General features: G+C 35.2%; 1 protein-coding gene across 30 annotated transcripts in view; it reads left to right on the top strand.

Moving 5' to 3' along the window:
• Positions 1 to 22456, top strand: part of ptprfb (protein tyrosine phosphatase receptor type Fb) — a 368812-nt gene that overhangs the window by 308696 nt on the left and 37660 nt on the right. For 22 of the 30 annotated variants that reach the window (XM_021481440.3, XM_021481443.3, XM_009298467.5 and 19 more), the window contains 2 exon segments: positions 8515 to 8675; positions 20921 to 21033. In XM_021481440.3, coding sequence (XP_021337115.1) covers positions 8515 to 8675; positions 20921 to 21033 — 274 coding nt within the window. 30 annotated transcript variants of the gene reach the window in all.

Raw genomic sequence — 22456 nt, 5'->3', positions numbered from 1 at the left:
TGTGTCTGTAGGAAATGTGAAACACATTAGTGACGTTAACTGCCTTTAACACATCGTGCTCAAATTGTGTTAAAGTGCCCGAGGAAGCGGACCATCGTTTTTGTGTATATACGTTGCACTGTAGTATACAGGGACAAAAACTAAATAAAAAAACTCATATTTAATGATACAGAAAGGAGACCTATTTTTAGAAGCATTAAGATTGGCATTTATGCTGAAATTCTCATTACTGTAATGTGAAAAATGTCATTCTCGTTAATGTAATACAGTAATGAGGCTAATTGTACACTTAACATTTGTATTTGATCGTTCTGCAGAAGCTTTTATCCCAAGCGACTCGCAAATGAGGAAAATCACGAGCAATTTGTCTTGAAGAAACTAACAATGTTCACAGTTCTGCAGTGCAGGGCTTTGATATTAAACCAGAGTACTGAAGCTGGAGATGACATTTCTATATTCAAAAATAAAAAAGAGACTTTTATATGCCTTTGCTTTCATAAATTTATTTACAATTTTGTTAGTCCTGTGTTTTCAGCTTATACAGAAGTTAATAATAATTAAAAATGATAAGAAGAAATAATAATTCAATAGTTTACTTAATTAATAGTTTAATTGTTAATTATTCCAATAAACAAACTTTTTAATTAAAATAAATTAAGCAAAGTATGTTTATTAAATAAATTTATTTACTTGACTTATTTAATTAGCTTTATATTTCCTTATTCTTTTTAATTATTTAATGTGTATTGAGTATTTTCTTATTATTTATTTATTTATTTATTTATTTATTCATTTAATATTTAATTCATAATAATTTTTGATTGTTTTGTGAGATTTGCCAATTTTTAGTTATTCACATAACTATTTTTTTTTGTTTAAAAAAATAACCAAAGGATGTTTATTAAATAAATCTAAATATGAATGATTTTTTTAGATTTATTTACTTGATTTATTTAATTTGCTTAATATTTTATTATGAATTTGAATTATTTAATGTGTTGTTTGATTAGTTTGCTGATTTTATAGTATTTTGTTCAGATTTATTTATGTAATTAATTAATTTTTTTCATAATATTTTAGGATTATTTTAGTAAGATTTGCCAATTGTTAATTATTCAAATAAACAAACTTTTTAATTAAAAAAACAAAATTAACCAAAAAAATGTTATTAAATCTAAATATTAATGATTTTTTTTTTTTTTTTTTACTTGATTCATTTATTTAGCTTAATATTTTCTTATTCATTTTAATTATGTAATGTGTTTTTATTCGTTTTCGGGTTTATTCAAGTATTTTCTGATTTATTTATTTAATTAATAATTTTTATTAATAATATTTTGGGATTATTTTAGTGACATTTGCCATGATAGTTATTTTATTTATTCTCGTAAAACAAGCTGAGCGTAATTTTCTAACCAGCTAAAATGCTACTAAAAGTGCCAGAATTTCTTACAAAATTTAGTTTTTTTTTTTTTTTCTTCTAAACTAACTATAGCCACGAAAAATTATTGATTTCAGTTTTTGCATTAAATACACTGTAAAAAAAATGCAGGGTTCCTTTCCACACAATTCATTTATGTTGTCCCAACAAAAATCGATTAAGTTTAATTTAGGTGGATTGAACATAAAACAATTAGGCTACCTCCCAAAAAAAGCCACAAGAATTTAATTAATTAGCTCCTTTAAATAAGTAGTTTGAACAACCAGCCAAAATCACTTTTTTTGGTGTGGAAATGAAAAAAATTGGTCTGTTAGCTGTTAGCATGCAAATGAGTTTATCAACTAGACTACACTCTCAGGAAAAAGAAGGTTCACGAGCTGTCACTGGGGTGGTACCTTTTCAAAAGGTGCACACTTGTACCTAAAGGGTCCATATTGGTAACTCAAAAGTATATATTAGTACCTACAAATTTTCTAAGGAACACTTTTGTACCATTTAGGTACTAATATGTACATTTGATGTAATAATATAGACCTTTTAGGTACAAATTTGTAGCTTTTGAAAAGTTACTACCCCAGTGACAGCTTGCGTACCGTTATTTCTGAGAGTGTACCAGATAAAAGACTCATAGATTTGGTAGATACAAATTTAGAAAACTAATTTGAAACAAATTACAAATTTAAACTATTAAACAGTTTGTTCCTGTAGACTTAAAAAAATCAAATAAACAAAAATTATGCAGTGAAATGTATATTTCCAGTACATCACACACGCATACAACCTCCCACGCTCCCATAGACCACCACGTTAACATTGAGATTGTCATATGAGCAGCACCGATAACACACCATCTTCATGACTACATGACTGTCCTCCAGCTAATATCCTGCTTATCTCTTCAATTAAAATCTGTGCGCTTTTAGATGAATCAAGCTGAGCCAAGTGAGCAAGATCTGAATTACGGCGTCCCACTCCATGTGATGAGAGGAAGGGAGAAATGCGAAAGGCTCCGGCCCTCTGGGAAATGTGTCCATGTGAATGTCCTCTCCCAGTGCTGAATAAGGGAGCAGTAGTGACAGACCCATCTTTCCTCACCTTCCTTTCTCTTCTTTTCTTTGGTTAATTTTTTTTTCTTCCAGTATTTTTCCCTTGTTTCTTTTCATGGCAGGCGGTTTGTGAGGCAGAATTGGAAGCTGCCCCGTGGCGCATGCATGGAAGAGGGCACAGCAGGGAGATTCCTCATTTATGTCCCTTCACACTGGCTCTTTTTTCTTCCTGTCACTCCCCTCCCTCCCTCCCTCCAGCCAGCTCACTAGCACCATAGTTTGAGCACTAATGAAGAGGATATGATTCTTCTTCTCAGCTTCCATTCATCAAAGCCAGAGAGAGAAAGAGGGGGAGAGAAGAGAGGAAACACAAATTCACACAAATTTCTCTTATTCTTGTACACGTCTTCCACTATATGGTAAAATTTAGTCAGAGGTTTGACTTATGCTAATCAAAAGCGGATCTGTGTATGTTAACCCTCTTAAAGGGTCATGAAACCCAACTGTTTCAATTCAATCTACCTCAGAATAAAAAAAAAAAATTCTCTTATTCTTGTACACGTCTTCCGCTATATGGTAAAATTTAGTCAGAGGTTTGACTTAATGCTAATCAAATGCGGATCTGTGTATGTTAACCCTCTTAAAGGGTCATGAAACCCAACTGTTTCAATTCAATCTACCTCAGAATAAAAAAAACTGCTTAAATGACAATGGGAAGTTATATATTTAAATATTTATATATTTAAAGAGTAATCTACAAACTTGATTTAAAATTTAGACACACACATACCTGCTTTAAAGGGACAGAAAAGTACTCGGGCACTGGAGTGTTTGAATGCCATGAATGTCAGTGTTTGAATGTCAGGTCATTCCGCTGACGGATCCGCTGATAAACGCATTTTTCAAAAGCTTCACTGTCCTTGTGAGTTCTCTTGTTCAATTCAATTCATTTTTATTTCTATAGCACAATGTTTTTTTTTTTTGTTTTTTTTTACAATGTAGATTGTGTTAAAACAGCTTAACATAGATAGCTTAGCATAATTCCAGTAAATTGAAACTGCTTCAGGTCAGTTTTCAGAGTTGACGTTCAGCTTAGTTCGTTTCAGTGTAATGTAAATGTCACTACTGAAAACCCATACACTGAAGAGCATCTCCACTCATGTGCAGCTCCACAAGTCCCAAACCATGTAAGACAGTGGTGACAGTGGCAAGGAACAAACATTACCAGTTGATCTTGAGAAAATCTTGAGAAAAAACTGGCTCAGCTGGGCACTACCAATTCCCCTCTGCCCAAATGTCTTATTTAGAGCAACAAGTCTTGTTAAACGTTGATCATTCAAGACAATTGCAGTCATATCTGTTGACCACATAAACACAATGGCCAATAAGCAGTGTTCAAGAATCCATTAAGCTCAAAAGTGCTTAAAAAGCAGGCAGGAAGTGCTGAGAACACCATACTTTTATAAATCTAATGTTGGGACTTTAACATTTTCAAAACTGTGAATCATTATGAACGTGATCCTAATGCGAGTTCAGACTACATGATTTCAAAGAAGTGGCATCACAGATGTTTTTACACTGCATATATCTCTGGGATAGCATTCCAGTTTACACTGAAGGATGGATTGGCGACGGGGTTTCACACTGTATGACTTTACAATAGGAGAATTGCAGACAACATTGTCTTGGTCCACGAACTACGTCTCACAACCAGACACACGTGAGAAGTGATATTGTAACGTGAGGTCACATAGTATATCTTAAGTTATTAACCACATAACGAGAAAGAAGTCTTTAATGAGGTAGAAAATTGTTTTCCTCACCTGCGTTTTGAAGAGAATTAACAATTTCTCTTCAGTTTTTTTTTTTATTTTTGTTTGACACCGTTTTGGTAATGCTCAGATGACACGTTAAACAGACACAGGTGCTCCTGACTAGCTTCTCCTGACTTTAACATCTCCCCTAACCTCCCGCTGGCCTGCAGATAGCCATACTAGTGGATGCTAGTGGATGGCTGTGGGTTCTCGACAATGTTATTTTCAATCAGAGCACATTTCACAGGACATGATTTTGAATCGCTAACAGATATTTAGCATGCCAAATATCACACAGGCATCGGCGACTCATCAACGATTCTCTCAGATCATGTCTTTGATAGTTCACAGTGTATGATTGTTACACGTGTACGAGCACAGATTTGCCTGTGATTTCACGGATTTGTCTGCGATTTCTCAAAACCTGTCGGCTAGTCAAAATCAGGGCTAAAATCATGCAGTCTGAACTCGATATAACTAATGTGTAGTTTCACAGCTTGAGTAATTCAGAAGCAGTGTCTTCTCATAACAAAACTTTAATGATTCATCATTACCAGTGACGACACCCCATATAGATTTTTAAACCCACAAAATAAGGGGAAAAGCTCAAAAATTAGCCATTTATTCCTTGCAATCAAATCTAACAAATGCAAACTTTTGCCTTATTGATATTCAACACACACAAATCTGTTAAAGAAATCTCGGACAATATAATCCAGGGTTTTATGACATTTTATGGCGTTTCTGACATGGAAGTGTGTGCAGTTTTTATTTGAATTGTACTAAAATCTTTTAAAAATTATTAAAGTTTGTTTAAGTAGCTGAAGTTATAACCATAAAGCCAAATTGAATGTATACTTTAGCATCGATTGATCTTGTTCCATATGATACAATGGGTAACAGATACTAGCATTTATTCTTTTCAAAATATTTTAAAATATCTAAGAAAGAAACTCAAATAGGTTTTAAACAAGTTAATTTTGAGCAAATAGTGACAGAAATTATATTTTTTGCATTAACTATTCCTTTAAGTCCAAAAATGTTTGCTATATAATTAAGCATTTGGGTCCAGATTTCTGTATGTAATATAGACATAGCATAAAATAAAGCTTAATTTGTTATCATTGGGATTTTGGAAGTGTTTAATTTGAACAGATGAGTTTACCATCGCTGTCATCATTAGGGCCACTTACCAGTGCATTCAGCATCTAGCTTATATTAGAAAAAATTGGAGGACTGTAATTAAATTAATCATCCAAAGTGATTTAATAAGGTGTGCAGTGGTAGTTTGCTTATATATTTGCCATTATTTTAAGTCAAAACACAGATGTCTGCTTATTTTGCACCTGTATTTTAGTAAATTAGCTTGCCTACTTATTTGTGACCTAATTAGTACTGTTTTTTGCTTTTGTATTAGACAGTGAAAATGAGCTGCATTCTAAATTCTCAGTAAAGCACTAACAGAAATTTACACTCCCATCTCTGCTTTTATAATATTTTGCTCTCATACTAATTGGCCCTGTTTGGAATATCTAGCCACAAGATGTCTACTTAGTGTCATAATGAAGCCAGAACCACATTACCTCACTTCATTTTCATTTATCATCAGGTCTTCAAGTGCATCAAGTAAAGCAGCACATACACACAAGCTCTCGTATTCATAACCGTATTGTATCTTATTGATTAACTCTCTCTTTCCCATATTAAACATTGGTGTGACACATAATGCAAAGTATATTTTATGATATCCGATAATTTGTAGGCTGTTTTAATGAAAGTCCTCATCAAAAGACTCTGGAGACTTGATTTTGCCAAGTACAATGCGATATTGGATTAACATCTATGTTGATCATGGAACAACATTTTAATCAGGGACACGCTTACAGTTTATGTTAAGTTTAGGCTTATGATTAGGTTTATGCACCTCTACGTTAATGTTATCGAGCTATAATTCCTGCAGATTTTTGGGAATTATTTACAGTTATGGTTGGGTTTTGAAGTAGGGAATAGGTATGGATTACAGTTTCTAAAAAAAAAATTATGTTCCAGGATCAACATAGATGCTATTCCAGGATCGCATCGTACTTGGAAAAATCATGACATGCGGAGATTTACAGTGGAGAACACTGCATTGTCTACTGGCTACAATTATGTTTGTGTCCAGAGTTAAATGAATTAGGGATGCACCTATACCATTTTTTGGAACGGATCTGATCTTGATACCCAAATTCTGAGTATCGGCCAATACCGGTCTGATCCAGATACTGTGCCGTTTTTTTTTTTTTTTTTACATAATACAGTTTCTATAGTTAGCAATAATATTAATAATAATAATAATAATATAATACTATATTGTTTTATAGTAAAAATAACAGACCCATAGGCCTACTGTATATGACAAACGACACAGTCTAACTTTAAACATGAACGTGAGTGAGACAGAAAAAGTTCAAAACAAGTCCGCTTATATGCTTCAGCACCAAAACACAAACTGGTCTGTTAAATATATATATAAATTTATTTATAAAGGAAAGTTATATTATTCATCAATAATATATAATAAAAATATATTATTATTATATTATATTATTTATAAAGGAAAGTTTATATTATAAAATATAAATATAAAGGAAAGTTTAATGAAACATTAACAGTTTCAGAGAAGCCTATATTAGGTTAAATCATTTTCTGTTAATGAAAATGCATATTGCCTCCAACAGTTTCACTTTTATTAATTTAATCGACTACTTTGACTTCAAACCATTCACAGCAATGAAAGTATTCCCCTCAGAAAAATAAACTAAAGGATGAGAGAACAGGAATCCATTGTGAGCATAATCTTACAGAGTGACGCACATTGTGTCTGCGCAGCCGGTGTGTGAATGAAGTGCTTGATGCATCACTAAGACAGCACGCAGCCCTCCGGTATCTGCAGACACTTTCAAAACTGGGCAGCACAAAGAGAAGAAATCAGTGCATTGAGGATCATTCTAATGTAATATTGAGCCTTTTTCTAATTCAAAATGTCAGGAAGAGCAGGTAATCACCCTCTCTACGCCAGCGTTGCGAATGCGATCTGCTGATCTAACAGACACAGCGCAACATGATTTAGAAAGAGCAATGAACTCCTTGTTGCAGGTCAAAATTAACACATTTAATGCAAAACTAAATACATTTCTCCGCTGGTTATGTATGTTAACAGGAACAAATAGTCTTGGAGAAAGTTTTTTGTGTTGTCATAAATGTTGCACGCAGTTTGAATTGTGAAAGAATGAAGAATGATTGACAGGCAGGAAGCGCTGAAGTGAACATTAAGTTAAGCACTTGATGCTTGCTTATCTCTACTTCACATTAAACTATAGAATGGCTTGGGATAAAATAGAACAGATAGGATATAGCAGATATGCTTGACAACTTTTTAGTGCCTTATAAGAGGCTACCTTCATGGCTTTTGTCGGCTTATAAATTACACAAAATATAGCGCACGTGCAAGATTGGATATGGATCGGTAACAGCTGGCCGATACCTGATCCAGCAAAAATATGCTGTATCGAACTGATATCCAATCCATTTATCGGGATCGGTGAATCCCTAATATCAATATCTCATCCTTTTGCAATTTATGTTCAGAAACATGAGTTTTTCATGTGTTCATTAAATGTGCCAGATTGATTGCTTTATTGGAATATAGTATATAGTAATTGGAAACTTGGGTTTTATAAGGTATATTGGGTTTTAATAAGGTATGTTGGTAACACTTTATTTTTGTTGGTCCATTTGAGTATTAGTAGACTCTCTGCTTAATATCTGTTGATACTGCTCAACTTACACTAACCCTAACCCCAACCTAACAGCCTACTTATAATCTAATGAGAATTATGGAACATCAAAATAAGGTGTGACCGGTATGTTTTATTTATGGGTGTAAATTTTCTAAAGTGCATAGAGAGAATTATTTTTGGTCAAGCTAAACTATCATTTTGGAAAACTCGCAGAATGGCTATTGCAGATTGACAAATCTGAAAAAATAAATAAATAAATAAAAATGATATAAATATATAATCTATAATATATAAAGCGTTATGTATGCTATATGAAGAGGACATGCTATTATTTGATTAGTGATGTCTAGTCATGGGATTGTGTCTTGTAACATTTTGTAATGGTTGTATTTTGCTCTAAGGTTTGAATATCTTGCTTTCTGTCTCTGTAGCGGACCTTCTCGGCTAGCCCATACTCAGACCCCATCATAGTGCAGGGTGAAAACCAAATGCAGCGCAGTGTGGACCAACCGGAGATGCTTTGGGTCATGGGCCCTGTGCTCGCTGTGGTGCTCATCATCATCATAGTCATCGCCATCCTGCTCTTCAAAAGGTGAGCAAGTGTTTTTGCATCTGTCCTTTCTTTCAGCAGCAGTTGTGGTCTTTAAAGAGTGAGTTCAACTAGAATGACAGTTCTGTCGTGAATTACTCACCCTCACATTGTTCTGAATCCCAGAAAACTTTGTTCATCCTTGTTACACAAATAAATATATTTTGGATGAAATACAAGAGCTCGTTCATCCTTCAATGGCAGCGACTGTCCAGAGATGTTTGAAGTTCAGTTAAGGAACCCAAACCATTGTGAAAACATTGACTGTGACTACAGTGGTTTAGCTGTAATTATACAAAGCATCCAAGAACACTTTTGTGTGCCAAAAAAATGTACAAATGACTTTGTTCACCAGTGTCTTCTCCTTGTCAGGTCAGGGTGTGCATTTATTATGGTCAGTATGACAGATTGCCATTAGATTCAGCAGCACAACACATGAGCAATAAAATGTCCTTAGTAAACAGGTGCTATGACCTGAGGCAGAAGACCTGGCAAACAAAGTTATACAGGTTTTTTGGCACACAAAAGTGTTCTTGGACCTTCGTATAATTACAGCTGAACAACTGAAGTGACATGGACTGTTTTGACAATGATTCTGGTTCATTTTCTGGACTTTGAATGTCACCAGACTGCTGTTGTGTATGGCAGATGAAAAAGCTACTGAATTTAATTCATTCATTCATTCATTTTATTTTCGGCTTAGTCCCTTTATTAATCTGGTACCACCATAGCAGAATGAACCACCAACTTATTCAGCATATGTTTTACCCAGCGGATGCCCATCCAGTTGCAACCCAATCACTGGGAAACATCCATACACACTCATTCACACACATACACTACCAACAATTTAGCTTACCCAATTCACCTGCAGCACATGTCTTTGGACGTTTGATGGTGAGTAATCAAAAACAAAACTGTCATTTTGGGTGAAGCAACCCTTTAAAGGTAACTAAGCACTAAGCAAATGTTACCAAATCTTGTTGATATTGGAAAGACCTCATCCATTTTTGATATCTTCACCATTTTTGGATCTACGACACTATGTTTTTTAGCTTTAATGATCAGCAGAAATAACCCATAACTGCATGAATGTTTCACCAATCAGTAGCACATTTTTGCGCTATATTGATCCGGACCTATATATCTAATAAAGATGAACTGCTGTGACAGCATAAAAATCTCCTGTTTTTTTTTTTTTTTTTTTTTTTTTTTTTTTTTTTTACAATTGCAAGATCATCAAGTAAAGCATATTTCATTTTCTATTCAATCACTATTCCTATCTTGGTCTGAGTACACATTGAGCACCCTGACGCGTATTCGCCACCTCAACCACAATTTCAAAACTATTGTTTCTAAAGTCTACAGAATCATCATTTTAATCAGCAGCTAGATCTGCCATCAAGGACACTTATATATTGATTGCATAAAGTCATTGCTCCACATTAAATCCATTCAAGCCTTTTCAAAGTTTTCTGATTATATTGTTTTAATCATTAGATCTTGAAAAGATGGATGTCACATTTCAGTATACCATACAGTATGTGACCAAAGACAACAGGTGTGAATTCCAGTTCCTGGAGGGCCGCAGCTCTCCATTAAACACCTGATCAAACTAATTGAGACCTTCAGGCTTGTTTAAAATCTACAGGTGTGTTGGAGCAGGGTTGAAACTAAACTGTGCAGAGCTGCAGCCCTTCAGGAACAGGGATTGACACCTGTGCCCTAGACCACAAAACCAGTCATGAGTGTACATTTTTATACATCAACATCACAAAGCTGATTAAAGAAGCATTCCTTTGATGTATGTTTTTTATGACCAAATAGGACAATGTTTGGCTGAGATACAAAGATCACCTTTAAATATGTGCAAATTGAGTGTTTTGGAATTCACATTATTAAGCTAATTATTTTAATTTACAAAGTATATTGATGGATTATCATCTTGACTTAATATCTTGAATCTTTTTGGCATAAAAAAACAAATATTTTGACCCACACAATCAGGACTTGACATTAACACCCCCCCAAATGCAGGTCGATATCAGCTGTGGCAGCTTTGTTAAACAGTCACTCCCACAGGCCACTTTGGAAAATAGTTGAAAATAGTTAGTAGTTTTCTCAAAAGCAAATGTGATGAATGTGATGTGCACGACTATTTAAGAAGTGTTCGCACTCCCGTTCCCGTGCATGGAAACGAGACTGGTGTGATTAATTCTCTTTGAAACAGACTGGACAAAAAGTGATGATAGATTTAACCATTCTTTGAACAGATTATTAATTGGCCTTAAGGCAGGTTTTTACCTGCTTTCATTGCTCACTGTTATTTTTGTTGATACAGTTTAATTACCTTTTTTTTACAATAACATTGCTTCAATCGAAAGTTAACTCCTTATTCATGTATTAACTGGTGATCTGAGACCTTTAGCCAGGACAGATTACAATAATATATAACAATTTTTTTTTTAAATGTTAATTGTTTTTTTAAGAAAGGTTTTGTTGTAAAAAGTGCATGTATACAGCTATATTTAGCATGCTTTGACACATTATTTAAAATTTGTGGCTAAGAAATAATTATTTATTTATGTAATTTGGTTATTAATTAAATTATTTGGTGTGGTAAGAGTTACATTTGTTTAATCATTAGTGTTGAGCCCTGAAAAGTCATGTGAAATAAAAGCTAACTGCAATGTGACTATGGGCTCTATTTTGACGGTCCATGTGCAGTTTTTTAACAGAAAACTGTTAAACAGAGCATCTACTGTGTGAGAATGAGAGATAATGGATCACTTTCACTTTCGCTCTTGGATAGGGAAACCTTTACGCACAGACATCAATTAGTCTATAAATAATTAATTGCGTTTGTTAAGCGCGAATATTCGTTTTAAAACTATTTCTAAATTCAGTTCTAATTTCCAGCAAACGAATAAATGAACAATATTAACGAAGTGTGCTCAAAGAGTTATATCCTGAAACACATGCTGTGCCCCATATGGTCTAAAACCTGCAGGTGGGCAAATCTAAGCTTGTTTTAATAAAACAAATATAAATATGGATATATTAAAAAATACTGCTAATAATAATAACATTATACAAAAGCAAATTGTTATGAATGAACTGAAAAAGCCTCCTGAGATGAAGAAGACATAAAAGCAGTGGTTTTTCATATTTATGTAGGCTAGAAAATAATATGTTTTGTAATATTTTAATCCTTTATATTTATATCCTATATCTATTCTTATTATATCCTATATATAACCTTAATATTTAAATTTTTTCATATGTAAAGATATTTGCCTATTGCTCTCTTGTGCGTATTAAGCAGTGTGTAAGCGAGGCGCAACTCTGCGCCAGAGTTTAGACCGGGTTTGTTTTGGTGTAATGAAAAATCTATTTTAGTTTCTCAAAATAGCAACGCGGCAGCAGTCCGCCTCAGAATGCCTTCCTTTTTAGACCAGAACGCCTATGGACGCACATATGAGCGCTAACGCATTTGTTATTTAAACAGCGTAGCGCAACGCCTCAAAACGACTCTTGCGCCAGGCTGAAACTACCAAACAGGTATTGCGCCGCACCTTGCGCCACACTGCGCCGGGTGTATGATAGGGCCCTATGAAACCATAAACCATTTGCTCATGTACACTGTCATACACTACACACAAAAAAAAGTGAAATGAATGAGGCATGTGGAAATCTAACTAAAGTAATTTTAGCATGTCAAAGCCAAATTTTCTCAACTACAAAATTGTGGCCATAGTGAAAATGGCGAGTTGCTAGTTATGTTGGAAATCTACTAGCCACAGTGGCTGATGATCAAAAAAAGTTCATGTTAAACCTTGCTTGGAATGTATTTTGGCTATTGCCAAAAATAAACCCTTGCAACATATAACATATGGGTCACTTATGTATAATGACTGTTCATTTTGGATGTTTCTCACTCAGATGTTGTAAATTAAATCTATTATTTTGCATTTATCTAAATATTTCTATATTACACAAAATGGTGGCCGGCGTTTTCATTTTTGTTGGGAGTTTGAAACTATTTTTAAAGTTGAGTGGATGTGACAGAGACAAATCCAAGCCTCTGTGAAGGTTTGGTTTTAGATGAAATACACCTCTGCACATCATGGACTGCGTGACTCTGAATTCAGGGCTGCTTTGTACATGGAACAAGATGTGGCTAATTTTAGCTAGCTTTCCCGCGGAGAGAACAAAAGGAGGACATTATTCATAATGACATCTTGACTCAGCCGAATAAGGCAGACATGTAGCTTGCGGCGTGACCCGGTGGTCCCATTCACAACGCTGATACAGTACTGACTACCAGCCCGTCTTAGTAAAAAGCCCTTACTTCACAGCAAACCTCAGGATTCTTTCTCAGCGTTCCACCATTTTGGTCCCGCTGATGGATCTTTTAGCTTCGCAGTGAGTCAAATTGAGGCTGTTTTTGAGCAGAGATGCTGCAGTGAAACGGCAGCGTCAGCTATGGGTCTCGGCGGGCGAGCGGTTATGTGGTTGTGCCGCCACACCCTGCTGATGCTATTCTAAAAGCTGTCATCTCGTGCTGCCCACCGCTGCGGGCACCGTAGTCCAGTGAGGAGTTCTGCTATTGTAAGGCTGTGGGTCTGATAACTGCTGCTCTCCACTTTCACTCTCTAAATGTCTGTTCACACTGACAGTGAGGTCGCATGCTGTGTTATTTATCGCTGTCAGGCACTTCTACCACTGCCTTTTCCAAATCTGATCACAAATAAAATGTGGTTGAGCACTGCGCTGCCCTATTTACCACTTAAAAATCTTATTAAAACATAATATAGTTTAAATAACCAGTGCTGTCTGTTTCTTATGTCTGTTTTATATAGCAGTAAAAAATAATAGTAATGCTAACCTACTCAATATTCATGCTCAATATTCAAGCTTAGAGTTAAGAGGTCAGGCTTTATTTCAAGGTTAAGAGTGTCAGTTATTTAAGCAATCATTCAAATTACATATCAGCGCTACTCATTATTCCCCCTTTTTATTCCCTGTCTCCAAACCCAATGTCCGATTTCTGAAAGATGTTTTTGAAACGCAAGGTTATCCACATGGCTTACTTTGGGTCTCAGGGTTTCTGACAGCCACTAATCACATGTCTCTTCCTTCCTCCGCTCCATACAAATGCAGCAAACAGGAGAGGTAGGTACCTTCAGACCAATGGCCAGGTGTCTTTCTGTCACGGTTTTCATTTTGGAAGTGTCATCCGTCTCACTATTCACCGGCTGCAGGGTCTGTACGATCGGCCGATACTGTTACTGTTCACCAGCCTGTTGTTTTGAATGACTTTCAGTCCAGTTCATCCAAAACAAGATCGCTGAAATTGACTTTCGGAATAAAGCAACACAGGCTCATTGGAAATACATGCTTAGGTGTGCAAATATGTGCAAAAACAAATTGCATTTGACTGCAGATTCTAGGTAAAATGAAAGCTAAGGTGTAGTATAATGCCAACAACTTGTATTTCTTTGCACACTTATGATATTTATAAGAACAAATAGTTGACGAATAAAGGATTATTTTTTGTGCCGTTCTTTGCGCAAAACCAAATAAATACCAAAACAACATATGAGTGTCTATGATTTGTAATCAAATACCTTTCTTTACCTATCAATTTCCATATAAACACATTTTCTGGCGTACAATGAATAATAATTTTTCATTGCATTTAGGCCATTTTTTATGGTCCTATTTATTTAGGCTGAATTTAAACAAGCAAATTGAATTTGGTAAATTCCTACTTAATTTGCTAGTTTAAATTCAAGCCATATAAATGATTTGCAACTCTCTTTTGCAACACTTATTTAAAAAAAATAGTAAATCAATTATTTCAGTGTAGTTGTTTTTAACAGATGTCTAATCGACATCTAAACATAGTAGTCTTGGCTAAAACAAGGCTAAATATGGGCTGTCAATGAAAATCTAATAGATGGAATAGGCCAAACTAGACTAGTCTAGTGACTACACATATAAACTCTGTCTTATCTGGCAATTTGACGACTACTCTAGTTTTGGGCTATTTTTAAATGTCTATTAGGTTTTCACTGATAGACCATATTTCGCCTTGTTTTAGCCAAGCTGTCTACGTTTAGTTGTCTATTAGACGTCTATTAAACAAAATCGTTTGCTGGGAAATTTACTCAGTAGCTCACTTGGTACAATGTTGTACTTGTGATGCTCGGGTCTGAGTCCAGTAAAACGCAGTTCCACAAAACATGTTAAAGCTATCTAAAATCTTTCATTTACTTGTAAAAACACTATTGATTGTGTTTAGTGAAGGGATTAGGTCACTCAATCACAAGGTGATCTCTATGACAAGCCTCAATTTTCATGTATAAGATTGTTTATATAACAATTATTACAAACACAGCTTAAGTAACATATTTCAGATTTGCAAAAAAAATGGAAGCAGTACCATCTAGTGGATCTTTTATCAAAAGCTGCAGCGAAACGTATTTGGAAAAATGTAATTTTTTTCCTAAAAGAAAAAAACGTATTTCCAATGAGCCTGTGCTGGTATGAAGACTAACAGTAGCTCACCATCATACCCTGCTGTCCTTGAAAAGCTCCAGTCCATTGGGTTTGCGTGGATCCAGTGGTGCATGCTTGCTGTTGTGATCGTGATGTTTTATTTTTGGTGTTTTTTTTTTCTTCTTTTTTTGCCGTGTTGTGTTGATTCTGTTCATGTTGATCCTTCACCTCCTCCTGAAGGTCAGTCAGTCTGAGCGTGTGCAGTCAGCCTTTCTGCCGTCTCACCTGAGCCCTGAATGGCCCATTGTAAGGGAAATGCCAGCCCGGCGGCTGCCCAAATAGAAATGTTCTCCTCTTGAAAGCTGACATTTCCCTCCACCGAACTGTTCTGTTTCTTTTCTTTCCCCCTCCTTCTCACTGGCTAATGTACAAAATATCTCTCTAACACACATTCACACTTTCTCTCCTGAAGCAAAATGCCCATTTTCTGTTATTTTCATCTCTGCGATTCATTCCCAACCACAAAAAATGGATTCTTTTCACAGGTTTCCCACGGTCATGGGTTTTCTAGAATATCATCGAATATTGAAAGGTCTATTACAGACATTGTAATTCAGGGAATTGTATATGTATATATTTTGTCCAAGTCATGGAATATCAGGGACTTTTGTTTGTTGGTTTAGATTTAAATTTCTTTTTTTCCAATTGTAATTTTTCTACACTTTGTTTTTAATATCACGCTGTCTCATGCCTCTTGTTATAATTAGTCTATTTTTCTGAACCATGATTTTATTATTTTTACACTCCTCAAGTGGCAGTCTCTTAAATCCAATCCAGTCGCTAAGCTGTGTCTTTTAATTAAGGTCAACATGTTAGGATAATATACATTTTAAGAGCTCAGGCTTTAAAATGACTACTTAAAAATGTTCAAATGTAGATAAAAGAAAAGCTAAATGTAAAGTTTGTTAAACTACTATCAAATACAGGAGAGGAAGCATTCAAAGACAAGTAAACAGTGATTCTTTTTATGGTAAATAATCCATTTATCATAGTGGCTATTAAAGTGCTAGTAATATTTATAATGATAATCAAGCTAAAATATTAAATATAAAGTGAAGCCCCTCCCCCTTTTAAAACATCCAATAGGATCTTTTTTTTAACATTGATCTGCCAGTGCGAGGTATTTAGCTCAAATGCATCCATGGATATACACACTTTATATTGCATATCGGCCCTGAGCATGTTTCAATTGCGCCGCCACATTTGTACAGCCCTTCCAGGACAAATATCATTCTACCGCACTAGTCAACTGCAAAGCCAGACATTAGTGCTGTGTACAGGTGTAGTAATGAGCAAACAAAGAAAACAATGCACAAAGGCAGAACATTTTATGGGTAAGATTTGGTTTTTGTACATGTTTTGTGCTTTTGTGCTCAACAAGTAACATTGTTGATGATAATACAAGTCTCTTGCTGCACTGACAATGAGGCAAAGTAGCACCAACTCAAACTAAATACTAGGCTTATGCTAGTTTTGTTGACTAAAATAAGCAATCAATGTAAATAAAAAATGACAACAATGCTACACTCATTTGTATTATTGTCGGCTAAGTGAACGAGTCATTCAAAATGGAGATTCATTCACAGACCAATCAAGTTAGATCAAGTTTAACAGGTAGGGAGGATGATACATACCCTTTGTCTGTAATGCCTGTGCGGTCACTTATCCAACGATGCAGAAAAATTATGTCAAATTATAATTTTCAGAATTTAAAAAAATATTTGCATACTGACCACCAGGACGGTCCTTCACAGCACATTGATCCCACATTCATTTCAAAGGAGTGTTACCCTGTACTAAAACGGCGGCTCTATCGACGCATTCCTTCCAAAAGACAACAATAGCATAGGTGACATCTAATGTACATATCTTTGAAATGCATCAGATGAAAAGCAAACGATACATGTCCGATACCAGAGAACGTTTGATCGGTCTGAAGATTTGATGAGGAACTATATAAAAGTATGAGGTGACGTCAAAAAAAAAAGTTTGCTTCTTGTTTGGATGTTTACATCTTTTAAATGCTGATTTTATCCCAGTTTTTAAGCACACTATCTTATAGATATCCTTAAGACTAACATACTGATAAACTACTATCATGTTATCAAATATGAGAGAGAAAACATTCACAAACAAGTAAACAGTGATTTATTTTTATTTATTTTATGGCTATTAAAGTGATAGTAATATTCATAATGATATTCAAGCTAGAACAATTTTAAAATGCTTTTTGTTCAATGTGTGACAATTTTAACTGAAACATGAAGACAGAGCAAGACAAAGAGTAGCCCCTACACTTTTTTTAAACAGGCAATTGCATGTTGTTTATATCAGTGCTCTGCCAGTGAGAGTGATTGAGATCAAACGCATTGAATGAAAAGCAAACAAGTGATTTAAAGGGGGTGGGACTTGTTCAATACTAGAGAACATTTGATTGGTCAGAAGATTTGATGAGAAACCATATAAAGTATGAGATGACATAAAAAAAAGTTGATTCTTGTAGGCGGAAGTGATAAACTGCAAACTTTCTATGTTTATATAATGTAAATGCTAATTTTGTCTCAGTGTTGAAGCACAATAGCTAGATATCCTGAAGTCTAGCATACTTATATACTAACATCTAAAAAACGTTATTTAGATTTCACAGAAACTTTAAACCATATACTTTTTAAATAATCATAGATAATTGAAATGCTTCTCAGTCTGTAATGGCGAGGGAATTAGAGTGGGAACTCTTTTTTTCAGCCTCCAGTGTATATGTAGTAACTCCAGCCTGAATAATTAAAGACTTACTGTACAATAGAGGCTAGCGGCTACGTGTCCAGCGCTAGAGTGATTAGCGAAGCTCCGTTGAGCGGCGTTTGCTGAAGACCCTTCGCCTCACTGGTGTCAGCCTCATTCAGGCTTTATGAAAGCCAGAAAACGGCGCTCTGAACCTTACAAATTGAGTGCAGCGAGATGTGAAATTCCGCTTGCAGTTGGCTCTCTTCTCTTTTGGTTGGGGATTTGTGTCCGTGTGTCTGAGGACGGGTTTCCACTGACAGATGTTCGGCGTCTCTGAGAGTGTGTGTGCGTGCTCGTGTGTACACGACAGCTTTACCTGCTGGAAGAGCGCACTCGGGAGTGCAGGTGCTACAGTGGCGTAATTACCGGTGTTGTGCCATCCAGCTGATGTGCTAATTACCGAGTCGCCTTGTTTTCCCCACAAACAAGGAGCGTTGCAACCTGAATATTTAGTGAGCTTGCTAACAGAATTGAGCGAGGCGCTGTACAAACACGCTATTTGGCTTTTAGTCCGTTTCACTGTGACCCCTTCGCTTCCCAGAGGGAAATCCTAATGTGCTCTAAAAGCAAAGGAGCTTTAACAGGAAACGAGGCACGTGCTTTTCAGACTGATTAATTTGTTGTCTTTAAGAGCTCATGAAAGCAAATTCGGCAGTTGTGCGGCTTGTAGTCGACCTCTATTAGTCTTGAGGTCACCTGCATACTGGTGTAGTGCTAGTAGGTGTATATGGGACCAAGGTGATACACATCACATTAAATTTACAGAAGCAAGTTTACACTTATCGGAAGCATATGAAGTGCAAGTAAAATGTCTACGTTAGCGTTTTGTTATCATTTACCATAAAAGAAACATTTAGGCTAGGTTTCAGCATTGGATTGGATGATTTATTATAATCTTACATTTATGTTCTGTAGAAGAAATCTTTTTTGCATTTTAAAATTACAAGTAGTGGGTAGCACTGTCACCTCACAGCTAGAAGGTCGCTGGTTTGAGCCTCGTTTGGGTCAGTTGACATTTCTGTGTCTGCATGTTCTCCCTGTGTTTGCGTGGGTTTTCTCCGGGTGCTCCGGTTTCCCCCACAGTCTTAAGACATGAGCTATAGGTGAATTGTGTAAGCTAATATGTCCGTAGTGTATGTGTCTCAATGAAAATGTATGGTTGTTTCCTAGTGATAGGTTGCAACTGGAAGGGCATCCGCTGTGTAAAATATTTGCTGAATAAGTTGGCAGTTCATTCTGCTGTGGCGACCCCTGATTAGTAAAGGGACTAAGCCGAAAACACAATAGATTTATAAAATTTCAATTCTTAATTTTAATGCAAACCATAGATTTGTTTTTCTGAATGTAACAGTAAGACTTTATAGCACAAACCTCACATTCAAGCACATTAAAGGCAGCATGATTGTGAGAATTGCAGTTCATTGCTAGTATTATTGTCATCATCATTATTAATATTTTATAATTATTGGACGTTCATTTTGGAATAATTACGCAACTATCAATAAGTCATCACAGCATTAGTTAGTTGTTTCAATTTTTTTGTTAGTCCTGATTGATGTTGTCTTCAAATACAATAAATATGTTAATACACCATTTGCAGTGGTGCTTATTATTTTTGGGGAATTTGCCAAGTTTTTTCTGGTATTTTCTGAAGTTGGGAGCACTGGTGATACCTAGTTAACAAAAAGTTACATTCGAGCCCTGAATATTAATATTTCATCAATTTATTCTTTTTCTAAATAGATGTGACCAGATTTTTGGTATACACTTAATGACATTTGAAATTAGCTTTTTTTTGTCAGAAAAGGATATTAAAGTGTACGAAAATGCAGTATTACGCTTATATTATGTAGAATTTTTAATTTATATAATAAATTTGTGAATTTACAATGCCTTTCCTTTACATAAATATTGATTAAATGTTATATTATGTTTTATTATGTTATATTAAAATAATATATTATATTATATTATACTATATTATATTATATTATGTTATATTATATTGTTTATATTATTTTATATTTCATTATATTATATTATATTATATTATATTATTAATTTCCCTTCAGCTTAGTCCCTGATTTAATAGGGGTCGCCACAACTAAATGAATCTCCAACTATTCTAGCGTATATACGCAGCGGATGCCCTTACATCTGCAACCTAGTTCTGGGAAACACCCATACACACTTACAATCACACACGCACTCTTACACTACAACCAATTCAGTTCATCCAATTCCCTTATATCGCATGTTTTTGGACTGTGGGGGAAACCGGAGCACCTTGTTTCTGAAATCCTATGAAAATACGGGGAGAACAAACTCCACACAGAAATGCTAACTGGCCTAGCCGGGACTCAAACCAGCCATCTTTTTAGTGTGAGATGATGGTGCTAACCACTGAGCCACCATTCCACCTTATATTTTATTTGTATTATATTATATTATATTATATTATATTAAATTATATTATATTATATTATCATTCATTCATTTTTCTAAAGCTTAGTCCCTTAAATATCAGGGGTTGCCACAACAAAATGAACCGCCAACTATTCTGGCATATGTTTTACACAGCAGATGCCCTTCCATCCGCAACCTAGTACAGGGAAACACCCATACACACACACTCATACTGTATATTATATTATATTATATTATATTATATTATATTATATTATATCGAGTCAACACACAACACAAAATGTTTTTGTGTATAATTATCGTTCATTTGTAACTCAGATTATAATGTTCACATTTCAGTTGCCCCATCCTTCAAAACTCTTACATTTTTCATGGTGTTGTCCATTTTTGTACTGGTCTTCTGTCAGTAAAGACTGCTGCGGTGTGAATGAATCAATATCAGTGCTCACGCTGACTCCATTTTGCTTTTACAGGAAGAGGGCTTCCCCCCTACCAAAAGACGATCATTCGGGTGGTGTGAAGGATTGTCTTCTGGCCAGCTCATCCGATCCTGTCGAAATGAGGAGACTCAACTACCAGACACCAGGTAATACAGCGTACACCATGTGTACTGTAGACACACACACACACACTCTTTCTCAGTCGGCCAGAGCCCCATGTGTTTTCCAGCATATGCACGCGTACATTTGTCCTCTGACTCAGATTGAGATATTTTGAGTGCATCACCATATACATACACTCATTCATTCCCTAGCTTGATTACATACTCGAAACATACAGTGCACAGTGTTGATTGTAGAATCATATCGTCTGGATGTCGTTCAGTAACCTTGATATTATTTTGTCTGTACACAAACAGACCTCAACATATGCCAGCAGTGTGTCATTTACAGGCATAAACAGGATGTGTTTGTGCACATGCCTATCATGACTGAAGTGAGAGAGTGTTGCTGTAATCAGAGGGTTCTGTCAGTGGTGTGTGAATCTGCCCATCACTGACATAAAGACAAAGCACATGAGAGAGGAGACGCATTCAGTCAAAACACAGTATCTGAAAGACAGATAAAAGCTCTATAAAAACGACAGATAAAAAGCTCTTAATTAAATTTCATCGTAATTAATACACTCATTATTTTTTTGTATAATTCATACATGAGATTATGTGTTAGATTTTTGCTAGTGGTTTTATGTTTTAGAATAAAATAAAGAGTATTCTCTATAGTATTTGTAAAGGAAACATACACCCTATATATGCCGTTTACATATATTTCAAATATATGAATAACGAGTGCTTGTTTTTATCAAAACTAATATCAGATCTTTTTTTAGTGCCTGTGTGTGTAAACAATATAATTTGCACAAAAAATTTATAGGGTTCTTCTTTAAAGAAGTAGTTACTCCACCCTGTTTAGAGCATTATTATGGGCGTTTTACGTTATAACTAACATGGTTCAAGCGATGAATCTGCGACTATAGAAACTACAGTTTTGGGAAACACTCGTCACTACATCGTTCTTTTCCCAAACAATGCATCGTACTATGATAGTTCAGCCGCGAGTTATGTCATTGTTTGGAAAACTCACCACTGCACGATACATCATTTCAACAATGTCTGCATCTGCAAAGGTACAGATGTTGCCACTTCAATGAGTTGCCTCTGCCGCCGTGCTTGCTGATAGGACGGTACTGTATGTGTATTTTATGTGATGTGTTCAATTAAAATATTATTTTGTTTGGTTGTTTTGGTTTTCTATACTGTATGTTTTAGACAAGAAACATTACATGGTGAGAAGTATAGGCCATAGGCTGCATAAATTAAGCAAATATAAGAATCAAGTCATTTAGCGTTTTTAGTGGCCTATTCAATTGCGTTGGGGTAAAAAGAATGTTCAATTTCTAAATCCTTTAGTTTTATTGAGAATCTGAAAAATCTGCATGCATTGTCCAGTCTGATTTATAGTTTATCAGGAGCTACAGAATTGTATTTAGTTGCTGTATGTATGTGGACT

Source organism: Danio rerio, chromosome 2 (genome assembly GCF_049306965.1).
Source record: "Danio rerio strain Tuebingen ecotype United States chromosome 2, GRCz12tu, whole genome shotgun sequence".
Taxonomy (NCBI): domain Eukaryota; kingdom Metazoa; phylum Chordata; class Actinopteri; order Cypriniformes; family Danionidae; genus Danio; species Danio rerio.
The sequence above is the reverse complement of the archived record's forward strand: the minus strand, read 5'-3'. Positions and strand labels throughout refer to the sequence as shown.